Source organism: Haliaeetus albicilla, chromosome Z (assembly GCF_947461875.1).
Source record: "Haliaeetus albicilla chromosome Z, bHalAlb1.1, whole genome shotgun sequence".
NCBI classification, from domain to species: domain Eukaryota; kingdom Metazoa; phylum Chordata; class Aves; order Accipitriformes; family Accipitridae; genus Haliaeetus; species Haliaeetus albicilla.
Genome location: NC_091516.1, coordinates 33,617,534 through 33,642,875, shown reverse-complemented (window position 1 = coordinate 33,642,875; position 25,342 = coordinate 33,617,534). Strand labels below are relative to the sequence as shown.

The 25,342-nt window shown below is 40.1% G+C and overlaps 1 protein-coding gene across 15 annotated transcripts in view; it reads right to left on the bottom strand.

Moving 5' to 3' along the window:
- ERCC6L2 (ERCC excision repair 6 like 2) overlaps positions 1-4,929 on the bottom strand; it is an 85,504-nt gene extending 80,575 nt beyond the window's left edge. For 4 of the 15 annotated variants that reach the window (XR_011323242.1, XR_011323240.1, XR_011323241.1 and 1 more), the window contains exons 1-2: positions 4,468-4,919; positions 107-531 (exon numbers count right to left, since the gene is read on the bottom strand). Coding sequence is in view for 10 of the 15 variants with exons in the window: in XM_069776242.1 (XP_069632343.1) it covers positions 107-531; positions 4,468-4,486 (444 nt within the window). In the remaining 5 variants the exon portion in view is untranslated. Of the gene's footprint in view, positions 1-106; positions 532-4,467 lie in introns of all 15 variants that reach the window. The other 11 variants (XM_069776239.1, XM_069776244.1, XM_069776240.1 and 8 more) reach the window with 7 other exon arrangements.
- Between the last annotated feature and the right edge of the window lie 20,413 nt (positions 4,930-25,342).

Here is a 25,342-nt window from a genome sequence, read left to right as displayed (position 1 = left end):
TACCTTTTCTTAAATACTTTATTTTTAAAAAAGATTTACAACTCACAGAAAACACACTGCCAAAAAAAAAAATCTATTCTCTCACTGTAACAATCAAAAGGAGTACCTGTATTGTCTTTCCAAGGCCCATATCATCTCCAAGAATACAGCCCCTTTTATTAGCATAGTGTCCATACAGAAATAGGGCTCCTTCCCTTTGATAATCACGCAGGTATCTGTTAATTGTATATGGGATAAAATCACCGTTGTCAGATAATTTAAAAGCAACTGCAGGCGTCGGAAGATTTCGGTCAGGAAAATAAGGCTTTTCCAGATCACCATCATCAAAAACTAAGCTTTTCCAGGGTCCTCTACTGGCTTTGACTCTACAAAGTTTAGTTATTAGTATTTTCCTTTCTTCAGACTCCAAGAATGATACAACAGCAAATGATTTTCCGTTCTTGTCCTTTTCAATAGAGGATATTGTTCCTTCATGAAGTTTCCCGTCTTCCAGAAGAGGGGCAAGGCATTTCTCCCCAATATGCCAATTATCTATAAAAAAACCCCAAACACGCATAGTGATAAACTGTGCAGATATATAAAGTAGTTCATTTTGTCACACTAATAAAACACTGAATATAAATTTATTTGAGAAAATGCATACAACTTAAGATAAAATGTTTATTGACGGTAGCACTAGAATCAAGATACCAATTACTGTTCAGAACCAAATCCTGAGCTAGACATAGAATTACAGTTTGCTGAAACACTGCTATTTTATAAGTGTCTGAAAGAATATATGAAAAAAATCTGATATGAAAGCCAAATTCTGATACATTAAGTTGTTACACAGTGGCTTCACACAGGCAAATGCTGATGCCTGCAGATTTAGTGCAGGGCCATGAAGATGATCAGAGGGCTGGAGAACCTCTCCTATGAAGACAGGCTGAGACAGCTGGGGTTGTTTAGCCTGGAAAAGAGAAGGCTCCAGGGAGACCTTATAGCAGCCTTCCAGTACCTAAATGGGGCCTGCAAGAAAGCCAGAGAGGGACTTTTTTACAAGGGCATGCAGAGATAGGACAAGGGGTAATTGCTTTAAACTGAAAGAGGGTAGATTTGTATTAGACGTAAGGAAGAAATTCTTCACTATGAGGGTGGTGAGACACTGGCACAGGTTGCCTAGAGAGGCTGTGGATGCCCCATCCCTGGAAGTGTTCAAGGCCAGGTTGGATGGGGCTTTGAGCACCCTGGTCTAGTGGAAGGTGTCCCTGCCCATGGCAGGGGGGTTGGCCAAGATGGTCTTTAAGGTCCCTTCCAACTCAAACCATTCTGTGATTAATGTCTAATTAACAGACCATGTGACCTGGTCAAAAGGCCTTCTGTATAGACACACTTCTGATCTACCTGAATCTAGTACTGCAGTGTTAGTAAATTGTTTATAATTATAATCACATAGGAAAACCTCACCTTTCTCCTAACAAAATCTGCAACAGGTAAAAAACCAAAAACTTATGTTTAGAAAAAACAGAAGTGTATTTTAAGAATATACAGTAGCATATCACTTGCCTATATTGTTCATCAAAGCGGCTAATTACTCAGTAAACTGCTTACATAGCTGTCAGGTCTGGAAGTGTTAAAATCTGTTCCTCTATGTGGTCTCATTATAGCCTTAGTACAGCATACCAAATATTAACAACAGAGATAACTGAACTGCTTCATTTTCAGCTATCTCATTTTTACAGTTCAGGCAGAAAGATGATTTTTAAATGGTATGTACACTGCTAACAGAGAAAGGGAAAGATAAGAACAGCAGTGTATCAGAGTCCAAAGAATTCCCATTGTACTGACAATGAAAAACCCAACAAAGTGCCTCTATCAGAAAAAACAAGGCGCTCACTGTTCATAGCAAAAAGAGAAAGACCTCATAAATAACAGCTGCACACAAATTTTCCAGATCCGAACTGAGGAAGTGTTGCCATTTTCAGTTTTTGGAAACAATTTCCAACCTTCCCCTTCAGCCATCACTGACACATGATTAATTTCAGAACTTTTATTGTTTCTTATCTGTTTGTTGGAACAAGTTCTGCTACTTCTGACAAAGTCATTATCAGTAGCAGTGAGAGGCACGTAAGGATTTTATGGTAAGGAGCAAGACACAGAGAATCTTGCATCAGAGCAAGTATTCATACTTCATACTTATGATCAGTGGTAGTACACCATTCTGGGTGCATCAACCCAGTTACTTTTCAGAGGTAAGGAAAAGAAAAGAGGAAGCCCCGAAGGCAAGAAACTCCAGCTTTCCCCATTTTTATGTCTCTGAAAAAAACTCATGGAGAAGATAGGTTCTTCTCACCAGTTCCTGAGCTCCTGGACATGTATGCTCACAGGATTATTCTCCACAACGTATTAGTTAGATCAGCAATAACTATACTTAATTTTTAAAAATTAATTGTATACACTCAAAGAAAACAAAAACATCCACGTAGCCCACTGTTCTGCAACCAGCTGTGGCCGTAAGTTGATATCCAGGTAACAATAAAAATAGCACAAGCATATGGAATCTCTTCTAAAATTCTTCGGCCTTGAAGTTTTCTTTTAGCTACAGAGATTTCCTGGGCCAGGTGTAGTTTGTCTGTTTAGCAAACCCCAGCAGACCTCTCTCTTTCAAGTAGCTCCATTCCCCCTTCAACACATGCATATTTCTTGCATTCGGTGTCTTCTGACTACAGATTTTGCAGGTCTGCTCTCTAATACCTGTCAAGCTTTTGCCTGCTGTGAACTTGGATCCCACAACCTAAACTGATGGCCCATTAGTTCTTATACTAACAAGATCATAAAATACAACCTCTCTGTTAGATTCATCATTTTGCAGATCTCTTTCATAATGCCCCCCATCATCCTTACTTGAGAAGTTCAGCCTCAATGCCCTGTGACCTGTACGTAAGCTGCTCCATACCTTCAGCCATTCCTGATCTTCACAGAGACTGGAAGCTGAAACATATCTTTTTGAGGCAAAGGACGAAGTATAGACAGCGTCTTCAACAAACCATACGTAACTAATCTCTTAAGCTTTAAGGCATTTGTACTATCTCTGACACATGCTCAAATCGATGCAAAAAAATGCGCACATGAACTCCCAGTAGCACCTAAGTCTTTGAGCATTTTCTCAAAAAGAAGCAAGACTGAAAAAATGAAACCAGCTATATAGAGCACCCTGTTAAATATGCAAAACCAAATTTAAAATCAGAGAGCATTTCTGCCATTACTTTCTTTTACAATAATATCTGAAGTGACATGTGACATTTGTTTAAAGACTCTCAAGCTAAAACTATGACTTAAGATGACAGTGCCTTTAACTAAGCATTTACTTGAGTTTAATGAGTTGCACACAACTTGTTAGAGTTAGAGTTCCAGGTGCAAACTAGAATAAATTGCACTGAGCAATAGTTTCAGTATTACCAAACTCCAAACCTAGTGAGAAACAAGGAACAGAATGAGAAAAAGGGCACGAGAAGAAAAGCAATGGTATTAAGGACACCATTGCTACAAAACCCCAGAAAATAATGCTGTACAAGCCAAAGCAAGAATTGCTACTTTTAACTAGCCTGATTCACTAACTTCTTGGGTTTTGAATCAGAACTATGATTTATGTAGGGTACTATCTTTAAAAGATTATCCAGTATGGCTTCCTACTATTGATAGGTACAATACACTTGCCATCAATGAAGAAAGCTGATATTTAAGATGCCTGCCTACACTTACCCCTTTTACCACAGATGAAAAAATTGTGCCATTACACATATTAACCATACTACATCATGCTGATAATAGCCTACTGTCACACACTAGCTCCTTTAAACAACTACTCTACAAAAAAAAAAAAGCTAAACTATCATGAATGCCCTCTAACTACTGAGGTTTGACCACTTAACGTAGCGTGGAAAGGGTTTTCTTTACACTCCAGTAAGTGACTGTAAAAGCAAAATTCAAGGATACAATAAAGTAGGAGCATCGCCCTTCTTAAATTATAAAGCTTAACTATAAAGTTGGTAAACAAAAGAGGCTAAAAGCCCCAAAATGTTCTCTCCCGAAAGACAAGAAAGCAAGATGTTTTGAGTTCCCTTAACCACAGATTTCCACTTGCTGCAAGAAACGAAACGTACGCTTGTAACCAGAACCGCTTTAAACAAGTCTTATCACTTAATGTTTCTAAAACACATACGCCACCACGCCTCTCGGGTCCAAGCACCTCATCTTTGCCGCTAGGCGAGGCCTGGCAGCACTGCGGCACAGAGAGGTGCCCACGAGGCAGCGCCGGCCGGCCGGCCGCCCCACGGGCGCACTCCTCCCCACGGCGAATGTGCGGGAGCGCCCGCCGTGGGTCGCCAAGCACCTCCTAACTTCCCACACCTGCTCTCATTTTCCACCTGAGCAAACGTGAACAAGCGTCTGAACGTCGCTCTGGAAAGATACACGGAAGACGCTTACCTGGGACATCATCACCCATTTTTAACTTTTGGCCGTGCAAAGCCCAGCAGAGCCCGTGGGCGCAGGCACCCGGCGGCAGGTGGGGACCAGAAGCCGGCCGGGCCGCCGCTCCCGGGGCCTACCGCCACGGGAGAGGGGCGCGGGCCGCTCTAGCGCCCGCACCCCTTCCCCGGAGGCCGCACGCTCCCCCGGGCGAGCCACAGGCGGGCAGAGGGGCTGAGGAAACCCAGGGGCCGCCCAGCAGTCACCCGCCGGGCGCCTCACAGCGTGTCAGGGAAGAAGACCGTCGCTCGGCCCCCTCCCCGCACCGCTGCCGGCCCCGGTAACGGCCGGCCGGCCTCACCGCCCCCCGCCTCGGGGTGCCGGGCAGACGCCGCGCCCGGGGCCTGGGCCTGGGCCTGGGCCAGCAGCCCCTTCGTCCCGCCGTCTGTCGCCCCGCCCCCGCCGCACCGGGCGCCGTAGGCTCGGCCACAGCCGGACCACGGGGGTCGGGCGGGGGGGGGGAAGCAACTCTCGCGAGAAGAGCGGCGCGGCAGGACCTCGTTCTTAAAGGAGCCGGCCGTAAGGTGGGAAGAACGGGGAAGTATCGCGAGGTTTGCTGGCGGGCGGGGAGGGGCGCGGGGGTGGTGCTCCGCGGCGGCGAGGTGGTGCCGTGCGCAGCGCCGGGCAGCCTGAGCGCGTCCTCGCCTGGCAGCCGGCGGGCGGCGGCGCGCGGCAGCTGCGGTGCGGTGGCTCGGAGGGCGCTTGGCCTGAGGGCGGCGGCCCTGGGTGCTGGTGAGGGCCCAGCGCAGGGCCGGCAGTAAGTTGGGTCCGTGCTGCGGGTCCGTGTTACGCGACCCAGATGAAGCGGCCTGTGGCACAGAAACGCACCGAGGTGCCGCGTGTGGCGGTGTCGTTGTAGGGACCTGTGAGTGGTGAAAGGTGCGGCGTTGCCCCTGAGCGTAGCCCATGAGCAGAGCGTTAACTACTCCACTGGAACGATTTGGCCCATGCTACTTATGTTGTAACTGAGTTGCCTCCTAGCGCAGCCCTTGTTCGTAGCAAAACCTGTAAAGGAGGAGGGGGAAGAAGGGGGTCTAAGGTTATTTTTTTGTGCAGAAATTGCGCAGCTAAGGAAGCAGGGAAAACAGCTGGTGCAATGGAAGGTGCTACTGGTGCCCTGGCAGAGCACGGCCTTGCAGCTGGCGCGGTAGAGAGGAGTTAGCCGGGGAGAAGCGATTGGAGCACGGTAAGAAATGAATGTGCGGCAAGATCTAGCATTTGGGGAGGAGGCTTCAGTGAGAGGCGCCCACTTGCTACAACGGCTCTGCCTCTGCCCGTTTTCAGAAGACCTTAACTGGATACGGTAACACTTTCCAAATTACAAAATCGGTAACAACCATCAACAAACCATCAGTAACAACCAAAAATTTAGCCCCACCGAGACATCTATCCAGATTGCCTCGTATCTCAGTAGCAATTTAATAGAATGTTACATGAAGGGCATGACTTCCCAGATACTTGCTATTACATGGACAAAAGGCTTTCACGTGCATTTAATAGCTCAATGCTAAGTAGTTTCACTTACAAAAGTTAAGCATATATGTGTAAATACCACGCAAGATCTATTTTAAAAGCAACTTTGTTTACTTTTTTAATGCAGAAGACATCAGTTGTGTATGAATCTCTTGTTGTTTCTAATTACATTGTAACTTCAGTCATTTTAATGATATGTTAAGGACAGATTAAGCATTACAGGAAAAAAACCAGGATCCTTTTGGCATATGCAGTAAAATTCTGCACAATGAAGATGGATAGTCAGACTGGCTAATCAAAGTTCTACATCCTCCAGTTTTTCAAAAACAAGGCAAGGCAATACATTTTCTAATATGTGGGTCTCCATGCTGTTTCTGCAGGCAGCTATCTGCCTGCTGTAAGAGTAATGAAGACTTATGCAACCTGGAGCAGCATTAAGTTGCTTCTTCAAGTTGCCTGCTATGAGCCAGAATTTTGTTCTAACATAAGTTAATGAAAGATGGATGGTGTTTGGTCAGCCAGTTATATTAGACTAACGGGAAAATAGCAAGCATGAAAGCACTAATACAGTTGCTGCAACAATAAACTACATGAATATCAGGCACCACGTATGTTGGGGGAGGTTGTTCAAAAATAAAACTAATAATATCGTACCAGTAAATTACATTGTTTTAAAAATATAGATGTAGTCATGCAGTTAACTGCGTTCATTCCAAAGGAGTGTGAGAAGAACTATCATAAAACCAAAGCTGAAAACAGGGCAGCATTTCAGATTTTAAAAATCTGGCAAAATAAACACAATGTAACTTTACCATGACCTCACATACACCTCGGCCCTCAGAGCATCGCGTCTTAGAAAAATCAGCAAGAATATAGGCTCTGATGCTAAGGCAAGCTTTTAAACTGGATCATGTTTGAAGATAAAGGTGTGTTTATACAACAGGGTGTTTATTTAATGAATACTATATTGCATTTGATTCTTCTTGAGACATTTGTGCTTAATAAGGACTCTTCCGTGCAGAGCACAGCTGTTATTTTACAGTCACAAATACAGTATTATGACTTCACAATAGAAGGAAATAAGAAACAGATTAAAGTCTTCCTTAAACACTTCAATTTTTCTAATAAACAGGCAGTAAAATTCTGTCTACGCTCCAGGGATCCTATTCTGCTTTTATGTCAGTGGTAAGACCTCAGTGGCTTAGCTGGAAACAGACTTGCACCTGAAAATCCCCATGAAGTCGCTAGGATGAGTCTCTATTACAGTTAGGTACACTCTTAAAGCTCTTCTCTTCAGGAAGGAGAGTAAAGGGAGGGATGCACCCTTAACAGGAACGGTTGGTTAGCTTTATGTCAACAGGTAGGTTTCCTCTTGCCATTAAAATTCCTCTTGCAAATTATACGCAGTTTCTATATCTTTACTCCACTTTGGGGGGTGCAGGGGGGGAAGCTAGAAAACAAGCTGGCCCACTGAGATTAGGACTTCTTTCATGCAGTACCCTTAAAGGTCCAGGCCCATAATGAAAATGTTTTCAGAGGCCAGATAATTCTTTAGCTCTGTCATGTATCATTTTTCGAATATAAAAGTCCTTCTTTCAGGAGTCTTCCTAGCACAAGTTTGAAGTTATTTGCTAGGATGTCAAAAATGTCTCACACCGTGTTTCTTCAGGGAAAGATTTGTAAAAGGATTTCATTTTGAAAAGCTGTTGCCATTACTGAAAAGTTGAATATATCCAAACCCCATATTAAAATTTGAACTTTGCTCATACTTGACTTAGTTTGGATTTCATAAGAGAAGTGTTAGGCTCAGATAACAACCAAAATGAATAGGATAATGGGGATAAGGACTTTTTAAATATGTGCTATATCCCTGAAAGCATTTCACATGTAACATTGTGGCCTTCCTGTTCACTCTTCTTTGACAGAGAGAGGAGATAAATTAACTGATGTGCATCTAAAAAGAGCAGCTTAGTTACATTTACAGCATCCTCCATGTCAGTATGTATGAAAACAAAGCAAGCTAGTGATTTTCAGATGCACTCAGCATTTGCAAGTCTAACTGAAACCCACAGAAAGTACAGGCACCTAGAATTTTTGAAAATGTAAGTCAGTTTTTTAATTCTATACTAGAAGAAAGAAGAGGTGGCTCAATTCACTAGTATTAATTAAGCATGGCAGCATTAAAAGTGCTACAAAGAGGAACTCTGTAATGTGATATGCACTGAATTAATGTTTTGGAAGGCCTTTTTTCTCTCCAGCAGTTCATTTGACACGGTATTTTCCACATTACCCATTAACAGTATTCAAGAAGCTCTCAGAGTTCATGGAAATGAGCCTATCTGGGTGCTCTGAAGTGTCTGTACACTGTTGTACAAAACAAAGAAGAGGCATTAGAACCGTTGTGTGCAGCTACAGGGCTACAGTCTCCTTGGGATCACAGATACGTGGTGGGATAGCTCAGAGGACTGAGTGCTGCTGTGGGCAGATACGGGCTGTTCAGGAAGGACAGGCCAGGGCAGTGGGGACCAGAACTAGCATTTTATGTGAGAGCAGCACGGATACATGGGGCTCTGTCAGGTCGATAGTGACCATGAGATGGTGGAGTCCAGGATCTTGAGAGAAGGGAACAAGGCAAGCAGCAGGATCATAAAGCTGGTCTTCGGGAGTTCAGACTCATGCCTGCCCAATCCATTAGCCTTCTACAATGAAATGACTGGCATGGTGGACTAGGGGAGAGCAGTGTATGTTGTTTATCTTGACTTCAGCAAGGCTTTCACCGCTTTGTCCCATAAAAGTCTATGTACACCCTGATGAAGTATGGACTAGATAAATGGGCAGTGTGGCTGATTGAAAACTGGCTGAACTTCTGGGCTTAAATGACTGTTACCAGCAGCACAAAGTCCAGCTGCGGTCCTATTACTAGTGGAGTATTCTGGGATCTGACACTGGGGCCAGTATTGGCCATTACATTAATGACTTGGATGGTGGGACAGAGTGCATCCTCAGCAAGTTTACAGATGATACACAACTGGGAGGAATGGTTGACAGACCGGGTGCTTGTACTGCCATCTGAGAAGGAGTGCAACAGGCTGGAGAAATGGGCAGGTCAGAATCTCATGACGTTCAACAAAGTCCTGGATGGTGGGGTGGAATAACCCTGTGCAGCAGCGTAGGCTGGAGATCAATTAGTTAGAAGGCAACTTTGCAGAAAAGGACTTCTGGGTCAGCAAGTTGGCCATGGGCCAGCAGTGGACCCCGGCAGCACAGAAGGCCAACAGCATCTTGGGCGATGCTAGGAAGAGCATTGCTCTTCAGATCAAGGAAGATGATCCTTCCCCTCTGTTCAGCCCAGGTGACACCACATCTGAAGTGCTGTGTCCAGCTTTTGACTTCCCACAAGAAAGACATGGATATACTGGAGAAGGTCCAAGGCCATAAAGATTAAAACTTTGGAGCATCTGCCAGAAGAGGCTGAGAGGTGGGATTGTGTAGCTTCAGGAGGAGTCTCAGGGGAGATCTTGTCAGTGTGCACAAATACCTGATCAAGGGTATAAAGAGGATGGAGCCATACTTTTCTCAGTGGTGCCCAAGGCAAGAGGCAATGGGTGCAAACTGAAACAGGAAATTCCATTTAAGGATAAGGAAAAACTCTTTAGCTGTGGTGGTGGCCAGTTTGCTCAGAGAGGTTGTGGAATCCCCATACTTGGAGATGCTCAAAACTCATCTGGACACATGCAACCTGAGCAACCTGCTCTAGATGACCCTACTTTGAATAGGGGAGGTTGGACTGGATGTTCTCTAGAGCCTTCCAACCTCAGCCATTCTGTGATTCTTTGAAGAAGTCCGTAGGACAAACTGAGGTCTGACTAACTGCTTATGCTATTATTTAAAAATTAAGAGCTGTAGATACCAGGCAGACTGCTTAGCCAGAATCCAGTTTGTCCCGAGGCCCAGTGCCAAAAGACATGGCACCAATTCTTACCTAGCTATATACATATTTACAACCTCATCTTCCAGTTATTCTTAATGACTCATAAGATCATCAAGTCATTCTTCTCTTTTGTATCCTCAATGATAAAATAAAAGCCTGAAAATGCTAACTAAGGGTGTCTGGAAGTGCTGCACAACACTTAAATGTGTGCACAGCACATAAAAAATAGATAACACCTTGAGAGTTTAACTCAATAGATCAGATATCCCTTGTATTGTTAACTCATTCTCTCTCAAAAAGATTCTGGCCAGTCCTAAATCTTACTAACTCTTAGAAGCCAGGGTAGTATAATTCTTATAACCTGCTGCAAAATTGTCCTTTAAAGTTTGTCTGCCAGATGATGTGTTACTCAGCTTGAATAAACCTGAGAGACTGATTCTGCAAGTGTTACAAAGTATTGATTCATTTCCTTTGAGTCTCTGGTTAGAGGGTGACTTGAGGAAAATGTAAAGTTTTGTCCTTAAATAAATATTTTATATAAATGGATCATGTCAGCAACACTCAGATTTCATGATTACCTGGAGTGGGAACTGGATAATGAGACTTGTCAGCTCCACTGGATTTGTAGCAGGTATTTGTGTAGAGCAGTTTTGAATGTTTCAGAAAAATATGTGAACATTTGAAAGGCTTGTGGACCAGTCTCAGTTATGCTCTGGGTCTGGTTAAACCAAATCAGCATAATTGTTCTTCAGAGGATCTTTTATTATGTGTTACACATTTCACTTTACAAATAAAAATTATTTCAGAAATGGAACAGAGCTTTCCATTAGGAGTAGTAGTCATAGAAATGGTTTATGGAGATTACAGTTGAGTTTGGTTCCCGTAATCCGTTTTTTCCTTGAGGAAAAAATAAAAAGTATTTGCTTCCTCAGGTTTGATTTCACCTTTTTGAGTTTTGATTGACAGCAAAGCATGCAGGGAAAGACTTAAAAGCAGTGCACACACAGAGCAAAAAGAAGACTAAAACTGGAAAGACAGAGGTTTTTATTTTATTTTTTGTGGGAAGTAACATGGCAAGGTGTCCTCAAGAGATAAGACAGACATCATTTAAAGCCTCCTAAGCATATGAGATGCAAATGTAATCTGGTGTGGGAATCTGGGACATGCAACTTCTGTAACAAAAACCACAAAACCTGGAATACACAATCCTTGTAAACAGCCACCTGACTTAATCATCAGGTCAAGACAAAGCATCTCTAATCAAATGAAAATGTAAGGTCATCTTGGAAATGTGGTGCCAGCTGTGAATTGCGGGGCTGCTATGATGATCCAAAAATAAAGAAAAAAGTGTATGTAGTTACCCTCTAAAGATAAAACTTTTTTTCCTTTCTGACCTTGTTTTATGCAATTTACCTCATTAATTGTGTGAGTCATAACCTGATGTGTTATACTTTTGAGGAAATGTGCAGAGGCATACACACAAGAAAAAAAGCATATTAGGAAGCAACTCTGAAGCTCCATTAAAAGATATGACTCCTGTTTAAACAAAAAAATCCTATTCCAGTACTGTGAGTAGAATGCAGTGCTTTATACAAGTTATTTCCTGTGCTATGTCTACAAGAAATCTAGCAAAATAGGGTAGCTTGATGAAGTGGCAGTTTTTAGGGAAATATTTATAGCTGTGTACAAATATGTTTAAGATGTAAACTGGAGCTAGGCAAGCTAAACTGGGGGCTTGTCAAACAATTCACCAGTCAGTTCCCTTAAAGCATGTAAGAATGCTGCATGTTCATGTGGAAGGCGGGGATATTTTTGCTCCTGGGGGATTTTTCCCCAACTCTGAAGTCAGTTAACCTCTTTTACTAGGAGGATCAGACTGCCTTTGGTGCCAGAAACCACAAACGTCTGGGACCAGTATGTCAGAGATTATTTCTGCTGAATCAGCTCTCAATATAACAAATGTATTAAACCAGTAACCCAAGCACAGAGACATTTCATAACACAATGGGAACTGCACTGCAAAATATATCTGTTTAGACAAATTCTGAGCCCCTGCTCAATGTTCACTGTTGCATAAAAAAAATACAAAACCTTTTGTGACACCAGCAGCAGATTACAATACCAGTAAAACTACCGGTAGACTTTTTCAAATCTTTGCTTATGAATAAAATGGAAGATGAAATTAAAATAGGAGAAATACCATGGTATGATTTCTAAAGCATCAAATGAATTATTAAGCCAGTTAATTTAATTTAAAGTAATCATCAGAAATACATTTTATATTAAAAAGTAAGTTGCCATGCATGCCTTTTACTTAGTTAATATAATTTCAAATTGTTGTCAGGTATCTGATCACTCTAATAGGTAACATCTCTGTTAGTTTTATTCAACACAATCTATTGGTTTGTACACATACATGTACATGCATATGCTGTGCCACTGGCCTGCAGACAAACTTGAAACCCATTCCTAGTTTGTAATTAAGGCTGTCCAAATTCAAGTATCAACAATTAAAACCTAATAAAGCCACAAAATAGCAAACTTGATTCATACACCATAATAGTGAAATCTTACTGTCCAGATGAAACATACGTAGCTTCCTCATCTGTAAGCAAATTCTCAGTTACTTTGAACAGCACTGTTCTCTTTTTTTCTGATTCACCTTATCCAGTAAATTCTGAGTTGATGCTACATCTTTTTCAAGATGTAGCATATAGAATGTTACTTATAAACCACAGAAAGAAAGAATATAGCTTACAAAAGGAATGACTGTTAAAAACATACCTGTTCTTTCTAGCTTTAGTTTATCTCAAAGCCAGGTTGTAGGTGTCCTTATAAAAAAATTATTGAAACCAAAAAACCCAAAATAGTCAGTCTTACTCTGGGGTTGGATCCCAACCCTAATGTTTTTTTTTCTTATTTTAAACAGAACAGGTTTTTCTTTTTCTTTCTTTTTTTTTTTTTTTTGGTAGTATTTGCTATTAAATTAGTTCTAAAATACTGGTTTTGCTAGTGCCTTTTAAGGAACGTGGCCAAAGAAGGGCAGCATTTATTGGGGTTTGGAAGAATACTTTTGTTTCTGAGGATGATTGCTTGCTGATTTTACATAGACTTGTAATCAAGTTAGTTGCACTGCCACAGGGCAGCACTGAGCAATGGACCAACCTTCTTCAGCATGGTGCTTTCTTCTGCTGACTGCTTCATTTTCCCCACTGAAAACGAAGAAGATTCCTGCCTAAAGTATAGTAAGCAAATAAAACCAAAAGGAAAAAAAAAAAAAGCCAGAGAGAAAGAAAAAAATATACAGCATTCAATTGCTTGTGCTTTCTGTACAAGCCTACCAGGGTCTTCCCACTACATTCAAGATTACTGCTAGTCCAGAGCTTACCAGCCTTTTTTCAAATTCAGCTGTCCCTTCTGGTCGGTCCTAGGGGCTGATTCTCTCCATGTGGGTCTTTGGTTGTAAGTATAAGGCCCATTGACTTTCACCAAAAAAATAAAAGGACATGCTAAGAATCCAAACCTGCAGTCATAGGTATAATTAAAAGGGAAAAAAATAGCTGAAAAAATGTTCCCAAGAGCATTCTTACCACAACCAGTCACTCATATTGCATATCTTTTTTTTTTTTCTTAAAGAAAGAGATTAACCCAGCTCTGTATGTGTAGGTGGGAGGGAATAATTATGTCTTAAAGACAGATGTGTTGTTGTTATGACTTCACTGATGTTTATCATCTAACTACTACAAGTACTGGAGCCATAAAAATAAATGGAGTAGCAGCAGCCACCACAGAAAAGGAGGCAGAGGAGAGATCTTCTAAGCCAAATTGTTGAGGTTCTGTGTCTCCTACATGATATGAATAATGGTTGCATTCATTGGCATTCGTGTAATGTTTTCTTAGAATACTTCAGGCAAAATATAGAAAGATCAAAAAATCTCAATTAGTAGGTGGCTGTATTCATTTATTCTTGTATGTATATGAAGTTAATACAGATAGTACAAAGTAGCACAATCAAGTTAGTTTTCTACAGAATCTGGGGTGTTCATTTACAACAGAATATCTGTATACATATACAGAAGAAAAAAAAACCCTAAGTGCTTAAACTTTTGCTTAATGCACATTTTCTGATCAGTACCATCCTTTCACAACAAAGACAGTAAAACAAATTCTTTTAGCTGAGTGGACTTAAGCCTTAGCTTAAATGATTTTCTAAAACAGAATGAGATTAGTCAGTACATAATGCTAGGACAATTGAGAGCCTAGGTTATTATGTCATCTTAGAAAGACCATGGAATGCAGAGAGAATTCCACCTTGTTTCTAAAAAGCCACATAATCTTGATTCCTTTAAAAAAAAAAAAAAAAAAGGAAGGCTACTATTAACTCTTGTGAGGTAATAGGTTGTTTTGACAGTGTCATTATTCAGATTTATGGGTGTATCTTTCAGCTTCACTCAAGATCTAATTCTCCCCAGTCACTCGAAAGGCTCGAGGACTAGTGATTGCTGGAATCCTCCATGGATTACCCCTGATCCTCAAGAACATGAGAGCAATTCCCAATTAACTTCCAAATACATTTATGTAAACTGTGTATCCCGCCTCGGAAAGAATAATCCACTACATTCACATATAAACAGAACCTTTAAATATGCAACAGATGTTCTATTTTTTGAAAAGCTCTTGAATTCATTGACAGGCCTTTGGCTAAACTGATGAATTAATTTGTTCGGGGCGGATTTCATAAATCCTCTAATAATTCTTACCCTTGCACATCTTGACTTGATTTCTGAGATCTACAGCATGTGTTTTAAATGTTTCAACCTTTACTACTTTAATCAGGTAACATTTATTTCAGCGCTGGATGATGATCGGTCATTGAAAGATATAGTTGGCTAGGAAATAAAATCCAATTTGTCAGTTAAACAAACCTCCACATCTGAAGTAAGAAGAAATCAGTCTGTATTACTGGATCCCTGAAATGCTTAGTGGTTTTGACGTCACTCTCCCTTTCAAGAACATATAGTGCTGGCTGCTAAGTATTGCTGGATGCAGTGCTGCTATGTGGAAACCACACTTACCATGCTTATGTACAAACGATTTCTTGGGGCAGTTTGAATGTAAGCCTTTACCTCTATGCTGAGATTTATTTATATCATTATAAGCTATTTTTCTTTAATATCTAGAGGCTAGATACCAATTTAAACAGCAATGAAATCAGTCTAAAAACCAAATTTTGTCTAAGCTGTTTGCTTTGGAGAGGTCTTCAACCTCGTTAATGCCCCTGGTGTAATGTACTAAATTATATAAAATAATTTAAGTTTTTTTAATCAACAGATGTGTTTGTTAGAGTGGAATAAAATGTGGAGGTAAAACTGTATTAGAAAGACTTTTGTCTTCCATTGCTAGACAACTAACATGCCAGCCACCCACTCAATAAGCCTTCATATATTTTCTTACTATAATGGGACATTCAGAGGTCCAGAAGTCTACAGTCTCTAAGATATGATACAAATATATTACATTTATAATGTTTTTATTTCTGATGAAAGCCATAAACACAGCAAATGGCTGGTTTTTGCCCCTTCCATGATGTTTGCTCCTAAGTCTAGGTTTAGCTAGATTTAGAAGTCTGAGTACATCAGTGCTGACTGTAGGTTACTAGTCCCCATCTGTATGAATCCACAGAATTATGAGTGTTGACAACCTAATTTGAGATGCTGATGTCCATTCTGTAGTGTTTGATGGTTTTTTTGCTCTGATGCATTTCTAAATGAACGCTACTGCATCAAGAAAAATGATGGACTTGTGAAAGAATTGCAGGATTAGACAGTACATAGCAAAAACAGACCTCCCCATCTGAATTCAGCCTTCAAAAATGAACTGAATTCTAGTTAAAATCCATCTAGGTGGTTTACATTTATTTGAAAGAGGTCTGCTATTAAAGTTTCTTAATCTGGGCCAGTTATGTATATATGCTTTTCATATCTGTAATGTGAAAATGCTGTTCATGAAGTGGAACTACATTTCATGAGTGAAAAAATAGTTGGAAAATGAAAATTATGCTTACTATCTTGTATTTATCCATTTTTCCAAGCTATTATGGAAACAGGAGACTTAACAAAGCTTATTTTTTATCCTTGATATATTCACCAGGTTCCTTCTTGCTGGTTCCTCCATAGGCCATAACAATCTCAGCTATCAGTGGAGTAGCTAACTAGCAGAAGCCAAGCAAAATGTGTACTAGTTGCCTCCCACCTGCCTTTCCTTTGACAGTGCCACTCATTGACCTCTCTACCCAGATGACAAATTTAATTAAATTTTAAAAATGTAATTATAACAGGGATTTTTTAGGAGATGGATAATCCCTTTTTAGAAATATTTAAAACTTGACTGGACAAAATGCTGAGCTTCCAACTTGAAATTAGGCTTCTAGCTTGAAATTAGTTTCTAACTTGAAATTCTTCAAGCTTCTAACTTGAAATTCTAACTTGAAATTAGTCCTGCTTTCAGTAAGAGGTTGGATATATGATTACCCAAAGCCTCTTCTGACTAGCTTTGTCAAAGATCCTGTGATTCTGTCTCCCTTTAGTTGAAATTGGCCCAAAGATTTGGGGATTACTGGAGGAGACTAGTAGATTATATAATCACATGTTCTTTGCGAAGTCATATGGAAGATTACAATACATATGATGCAACAACCAAGAAAAGATCCAGAGTGCACATGGCTGAATATTAGTTCGTCCTGTGAACTGCCGTGCAGCTTGTCGTGGAACAACCAGAATTCATTGTTATTATAGGTCCTTTAAAGGTTATGATCTGGAGAAGTCAGTCAAAATCTCCTGGTGTACAGTTTTTTTCATACATCATATTTGGCACTCTATTCCCACTTCATAAATTATGAGGAATGATTATTCCTAAGAAATGAAGTGCTTTCATCTTATTCACTAGACAGGATTTTCTGCAGGGTCAATCTAGATTACATTATTCTCAGGGATCGGGATTGATGCTAATGTGCTACTCACATTGCAATAAGAAAGCAACAGATCTTGTGCCTTTGAGTTGCTCACCAGAAACAAACCTAGCCACTGGGGAAAATGCTAGAGGAATTTTCAAATTGTTGTCAGACACTCTAGCTTACAAATGCCAAACAAAGTGCAGTATGTTATAGAAACAACTATGTGATTACCCAATTCTCCACTTTGCTGTATTACCAACTCTGGAACATACTAGTGCAAAATACGTGGCAGCATAAACCTACAACTGAAAACCAAATATACCATGAACTGCATGAAGTTGTTGCTAATTAATTTTCTTCAAATACTTTAACAATACCTTCTGTCACAGCATCTCTGATACCTAATCAGTAACATACTGCAGCATACACTGAGGGCAGTGAAGTATTTCACAGCTAAGCAATCAAATAGGAGGAGGTTGAGTGAAAGACTTGCCCCAGAGAAAAAAGAATTTTTACAGTAGCCAGGAATTAAGTGTCTTTTGATTCTTAGTTTCTCATTTCTAAACTCCAAATTTGCACTGCTAAACTTAAATTTTAAGATCAACTTTTACTGGTAGTGTGTTGTTTTCTACTAAAAAATTGAGTTTCATACAGAAGTCAAAGGACTCTAAACTCAGCTGCAAGCTTAGCTGCAGAAATACAAAATATACAAATCTGCAGTGAAACAGCATCATTCATGCCAAGAAAACAATCTTATATAAACACAGAAGTCACTCTCCTATATCAACTAAAGTGGGTGTGGCCATTTCTGTAAGATAACCAGAAAAGACGATATTGCTCAGTGCTTGATGCTGCACTCTTTGTTTTGGGATGAATGTGCCTCTAAAATAAGAAAATGGAGTACAGTTTTACTTAGTTTACATACCATTTTGGATTAAAATACGCCACCAAACCTAGGTGGTGTCATCTGACAGAGGCGTTTTCATTTGGCAAAAACAGCTAGTCTACATGTATACTGAAAACTTCTCCCAGTATTGTAATAGAAGTAATATGATTTCTAACAATACATTTTGACTAAGAAATTACTTAATTATTTGTTTTAGGTAAATAGGGTAAGTTATTCCCCCAAAAGTACTCTCTTGACAGTGTGGGTGGTATTTGAATTAGAAGAGTCCCCAGGTGTGGCTATATTACAGTAATTATACCAGGAAATGTATTCTTCAGCTTGTCTACAATAACCTAGCTTTAAATTAGCTAATCTGGATATCAAGTAGCAGTTCAGCCACATCAGAAAAGAGCTTAGTAAGGGTGGGCTTTTGTGTTTTTTCCAGTAGGCTTTGCAGCCTGTGTTGTGCTCTGTCTTGTTGAAATGATACTGTTAACTGCACCCAAGCAAGGCAGTTTAAAGGTATCTTAGATTATTCAGTGTCCAGTCACAGATGAAACTCTTAGATGAGTATGTAATACCTACCTAGTTTATTGATATTGCTGTGTGTTTACTTTCAGTTGCATCATAGCTGTGGCCTCATGGAGTGAGTTAAGGCCCAGGCATTTAGACAGGGAGAAAAGACTTGTCAATGTGGCTAGTTCCTACAGAACTCCTATTTTTCCCTGAGGAAAAAAAAAAATTATTCTAAATGAACAATCATAACTGGCTGCCACTTTCAAACATTGCCTTGACATTGGAGTTGACTAAGAAAAATGCTTAAGGCATAGGAACTAAACTTTGAAAAGCCTTCCAGTCACATTACAATCCTGTATTTTATAGAGAGACTTTTTCTAACCTCTGAGTGATATAAAACAGTTCATTTAACTGGGATGAAGACATAGGTTATGATCTCTCTTTTTTTTCTTTCTCACCTTCCCTTTCACCTGTTTTCCTTCTGACTTCAGGAGGGATTCATAGGACCAGAAGGGAGCTAGAATTAAAGACTTAGTTTGTAGACTGGAGGCTTTCAAAAACAGGTACAAGAAATCCCAGAGCTGAGAGACATGTCCATATGTGTATTTGCTGACTCACAAAATTATTTATGTGCAAGCTTCCTACAGATGGAGCTATAATGCAGTTTGTAAGGGCCTGTTTTCTTTCACAGCAGATAAAGGAATGGCATCTCCGCAAGTGCGCTTCTTGTTTAGATGTCTTGTGTTTCCAATTTACTTGTCTTTCAGTGAATAAGTATTTTTCAGAAAAGGTTAGTTTAAAAGGTACAGTTTCTGCTATGTCGAGTTTTATGCAAAAAAAAAAAAAAAGGCTTTTGAGGTTGATGAGCTTCATTTTATTCCCATTTAAAGCTAGTGCATTTAGCTTATTTCCTTTAATCCTTTCTTCAATATAACAGTTAATACAGAAGGAGAAAAAAAAATGAAGAACTTATTTGAAGAAAACAGACAAAGACACAGGCTCAGTGTCATTGCTGTTTCATTCAACTCTTGTTGAATGCCTTCTGCTATTTTGCCTTTTCTGTTATCTGCCTTTACCGTAGGCTTTTGGGACCAAAGCCTTTTTCTCCACATGTGATGTTACGTGAATAGTATTGAAAAGCCTTTGTTTTAGAAAAAGGACAAACAGCTGCTATTTGATTTTTCTTGGTTTCCTCCAGAGGGTTAAAGAGACATCTTACATTGTGTCCTTCAGACTCCTCAGATACTTTATTCCTAAATATTCATACTTTCTGATCTTCTGTTGTGCCACTTACCTAGCAGACAGCAAGTAAGACAGTGCCTGGGCTGGCACCATGGACAGAGGTCCCCCGTGAAGTGGCTGGAGCTGTAGACAGTACATTCCTGCCAAATCTTACTCACGTATGTAAGTGAAACAATTTATTTGGTTAGGTTAACTGAATTAGCTGCATTGGTAGATTTTGAGGGTGGATAATTCTTCTCTCAAAAATGGAAAAAACAACAATTCCTCTTCTATGGAATATCTGTAATTTGGGGGAGTTTCAAATTGACAACTGGTAGCTGAAAAATTCCGCAGTTGTATTCCCTACCACATAAACTGAGAATAAGAGTAACCACATGAATCGATAGTCTAATCCTGTAGCATGACACTGGCAGGTCACTTTTTGGTAGTAGTCTTCTGCCCTCCAAAATACATTTTCAGCTTTCTGCAGTGTTCTCCATTGCTACATCTAATAAATACATACAGTTCTAGCCCTAGGAGGACACAATCCAGATGTGGATTCTCCCTGTGTGGCGTGGGGGGGCTTCCATTTTTATTCTTCTCATGAGAAATAGATTGGAGCTGGAAGACATTTTCTGTCCCCAAAGGACACTGTAATTCAAACACAGCTTTGAGAATTTCAGCAATGCATTGTAATTAGCCATTCTCACTGACCTGAAAAAGGAGAATAAGGTGTGTGTGGGGGGGTGTCCTAAAATTATTATTATTATCCGTTTCATGTTCAACAGTTTGTCACACATCTATAGCTGCAGACTCCTTGCTAATACACTGGGACTTCTTAGTCACATACAGCCCTACATCAGCCACACTTGCAAGACTTGTGCAAGTGGGTTCTTAAGACTAGGTAGAGACAAGGCACTCCACAGCCCTGAAACAAAGCACTGCATCCTAACACAGTGCCACTTGCTAAAGCTTTTTGCATATGAATGTAGGCTTCTTTTGCTTAGTGTTGGCTTCTGTGAGATTATATTTTTTTCATCGTATGCAAAATACAAGCAAAAAATCCTCTGCCAGAGGCCCTAGGAGTCCATTTTGGGGGACTGCTAATTTTGCCTAAAACCTAAGGGCTGAGGAGAGATTCAGAAATGGAAAAGAGATTCTTGCTGGTCAAGAAAATAGGCATGAGGCCTCCAGAATAGCAGGGAGAATAACTTCTAGTTGAATTTATGATCCATAGTGGTGGTAAAGTTAGGCTGCAGTCCCCGCATTGTGTTTTATAGTAAATGCTTCTGTATTAGTGCAGAAGATGATCTAATTGTGGCCAATGTCTATTTATCTGGCACTCTCCAAACAATGGAAATGCTTCCTGTCTGGTGAGGTAGGCCTTAAAAGTGACCCCTGTGACTAAAACTAACAAAAATGCTTCTCAGTGGACCTCATAAGAACCAATTGCATATATGGGCCTATTAGTCTTGCACTCATGGAACAAAATAGAATAACACTTGGAAGTATGAACGGAACATGGAAATAATTTTCTGTGTAAAATAAGCTCTTCAAGATGTGAATCACAAAATACCTGAATATCTGAATCCCAAGTGGTCCTTGATTGAGAGATTCCATTGATAGTTATAAGTTTGTATAATGATGACTTTGGGAAATTTCAAGTACTGAGAAGACAAAGCCTGTTTTATATATTCTATCCCATATATCATGAGTTAAGCCAGTTCTTCATTTTGATCATACACTAACGTTTGCACTTGTTGCCAACACCAGTGAGCCTTCTCTGACAGATATTATCAAGAGTATGAACCAAAGATAATTTGATGGTAAAAAATTTATGTATTTTGCTTCTTGAAAGGCAGCTTGTGTTGGTAACAGGTCCTTTTCTATGTAAATGATACTAAAGTTTTATCCCCCAGGGACATGGTCCTAAGGTAGAACTGAAGGCATACTGAAAAAACAAAAATTGATGCTATCTCCCAACTAAACGGAAAGGTGCCCAGAAAAAAAAAGTTTATGATGCAATTGAGATGCTGGCTTTAAAGTTCCTTTTATTTTGTTTAAGGAGTACTTTTTTCTGTGTTACAGTAATGCCTGAATGTGATGAAGGAAACTCTCTGCCTTTCCTTCTCCTTGCTGCTTGAGGCACTGTTATTTATCGTTTCAGAGTTCTACCTTTCAAGTTCATAGGAAGTCCACACAACCTTAATCTTGTAAGGGCTACTGAATCAGACTTGGTAGTGAGACTGTAGGCCCTGTCTTGACATTGGACTATGTAGTGGACAGTTTATTTCTGAATACTTGTAGGAAACACACTAAAGATTGTAAGCTCCTACGACAGTAGAGGCAGGCTATACAAAGGGAGGATACTAAACTGGGTAATAGAAGAATTGAAACACAAGGAGCAGGTTGCATGCAGCTTCTGTGTACTTCATACTCTTTTTCTTGCTTTGGTTGGGGAAAATGGCTGCAGTTTTCCCCAGGATCCTGACACTGCTATGTAAGTCTCCTATGGGTACTACTTGTAAAGTTTACACTGTGTATAAACTAGCTGGAAGGTTGAGTGCTCTGAAGAAGTAGTCTGCCACAAAACTAAAGTAGCTGTCAGAAGAAGGAGAATGATCTGCTATGCCAGATTCAGGCCCAAGGATTAATTACTTCTCCCCTTGCTGGCCTCTAAAATTTAGCACAACCTTGGTCCCTGCAATCTACCAAAGAGTTTGTTTGCTTTTTAACTAGAGAGAACTAATATGATATCATCACATCAACTTACCACAGTCTGACTATTACATCTTGCAATTCTAACTGCTGTAGACTTTTGTGTCTCAGTTTGCATTTTGTTCCCTAAACTATTTAGGTCTAACACCTTACCTCTATACATACAGCTCCTAGTATAGTGGGCTTGAAGCTGCTCTGTACTATTAAAATACAAAATTAAAAGCAGCCTGAGAATAGCTGATAATGGATAACATTTGGTTTCAGCATTGTTCCAGTTCTTCATGGCTTCCTCAGTAGCTGAGGAGGATTCTTATCTAAAGCTTATTGGAAGTCATAGGACCAACTTCTACTGTTTTCAGTTAGGTGTATTTCATTAGAAACCGTATCAGGCCCTAGACCCAAACTTTATACACAGTTACAATCCATTGGCTGTACAGATTTATAAAGATGTGCATTCAAGTGTTACAGATAAAGATTTGTTTTCAGATTAGAAACTTAAGGCGTACAGATTATTTCTGCATCAGATAACTCATCTTTCATATTCTGTGTCACATAGCCTCCAGAAGAATCCAACTCAGCAGCCAAAAGAAATCACTCTACACTTGCTTGATATTTAACACCAGCATTTGGGAGGGCAGCTTAGGTGTCGAGTGAGAGGAAATGGCAACACCCCATTTAGCTAGAGTGCACCATCCGATCTTATGTCTCTTTTCTGCTTCTTGTCAAGCAAGTTCTCAATTTTGGTTTGAAATGTCTGCTTCTTTTCCTTCATAAACAACTCCCACTTGGAAGGTGGAGTGCTGAAGTACAAGCCTAGGCTCAAGAAGAAAGCTTCCTGTCCTCGGTGAGTTAACATGGAGAGCATCCAAGTACAGGAAGATAAGGAGAAAAGGCTTGAAAGCAATCTTCCAATGGATCTATGCCACATTAGTCTTGTGAAAGATACTAGATGATAAACAAACCATGAAAATGGGTGGAAAGGAAAAGTGGGAGCTAAAATCAAAAGCTTTATCTGGAACAGAAGGTACATGCAATGCAAGATGTAGAGGTCACTCAGACGTGAATGTTCTTTCCATCTTACTTTACTTTTAGTCTGATATAGAAATAAAATGATGATTTTTTATATTAACCATATTTTAAACCAACAACCAAGCAGCAGAAAAAAGAATAATAGCATAATTCGAGCCTGTGTTCCGTTTTTTCTTTCCCTAGATAAAACTTCTGCCTTTGGCATGGAATAATTTCCATTTCAGCATATTCTTCTGATATTTCCTGTTCCTGCCTGCTTCTTAAGAGTGAACTTGCACATTTAAAATATTTATTGATTTCAGACTGTCTCCACAAACTTCAGTGTCTTTTAGGATAACAACTGAACATGCTGTCTGTCTCTGAAATGTAGTCTCTTAATTGGATATGGGACCATTAATTCTAGGGAAGGAAAGAGTTTGAATCATTAAGTACATTATATCCAATTGTAGGGTAATCCTGTCACATATGGGCTGCAAAGGTAGCATTGTTAGCCACAGAAAGCATGGAAGGCTGAAGACAAGATCTGCTTCCAGGAGGGATGTATGACTGAAGAAAAGAAAGCATAAACATGGGTTATTTCAATGTACTAGTTTCTAGGACCTCTCTTGGGAACACAGACTGGAAGCAGACATAAACTTCTCCTGAGAAACCCGTTCAGTACACTGCATGAACACCAGATCACAGAAAGCAAAAGCTTCATATGTAGTCTTTCCTTGACTGTGCTTAGAACTTGCTTGCTATAACTAAGTATATAGGTCAGGAAGTCCATATTGCATCCAGCTAATTAAATTGAATAAAATATTCAGTAAGTATCAGATAATTGGATACTCTTGACTGGATTTTGGTCAGAAAGCCATAGCAGCCATGGCAACTCTTGGGGAAAAAAAAAAAAAAAAGGTGACAAAGGTGATAGGTCCTTTAATTATCATAACTGTTCAAAATGTACTGTTTCAGTCTCATTTAAAAAGTGCTGTCTGCGATGGCACAATATTTGCAATATATACAAAGGATGTTGTAAATATGTAAATTGTAACAGGGCATTGCACTCCAAGTACTGGTGAGTAGCTGCTTCAATCTGTACAAAATCATTCTTTGGCTAAGAATACCCCAAACACTTTATTAACTGTGAAAGTTAGGGGTTTTTTTCTACATAGATTCACAGAATGCTTGAGAAGAAGCTGTTCTGTTACTAAGACTGAGTAACTTTACGATGTATTATGATTCATAATTACATCACATATAGGAAGCAGCCAACCAACACTAGAGGACTTTTACTTAAACCTCTGGCCATGTTCTGTTATTTGAAAGATGTGTGTGTCATGTGTGGAAGTAGGATAGCTTGGCAAAAACATTTAATAGTAACGTTGCTGGTTTCTCAGAACTTGTTTTTACAATTGCAATACTTCCTGCTACTGTACCCAAATTGTCATTACGGAGTTGTCCACCAATAGGAGCAAGCATATGAGGCATTCAATTGCATTTAAGAATCAACAGTGACATAATCCTGTGATCTGCAGTGGAGCTGGCACAGCCAATATATAGGAAGTCTTTCAATAAGTGTCCTGGTTTCAGCTGGGATAGAGTTAACTGTCTTCCTAGTAGCCGGTAAGGTGCTATGTTTTGAGTTCAGTATGTGAAGAATGTTGATAACACTGATGTTTTCAGTTGTTGCTCAGTAGTGTTTAGACTATAGCCAAGGATTTTTCAGCTTCTCATGCCCAGCCGGCGAGAAAGCTGAAGGGGCACAAGAAGTTGGCACAGGACACAGCCGGGGCACCTGACCCAAACTGGCCAACGGGGTATTCCATACCATGGGAGGTCCCATCCAGTATAGGAACTGGGGGGAGTGGGGGCGGGGAATTGCCGCTCAAGGACTGGCTGGGTGTCGGTTGGCGGGTGGTGAGCAGTTGTACTGCGCATCATTTGCACATTCCAATCCTTTCGTTATTGCTGTTGTCATTTTATTAGTGTTATCATTATCATTATTAGTTTCTTCTTTTCTGTTCCATTAAACCATTCTTATCTCAACCCAGGAGTTTTACTTCTTTTCCTGATTTTCTCCCCCATCCCACTGGGTGAGGGGGGAGTGAGTGAGCGGCTACATGGT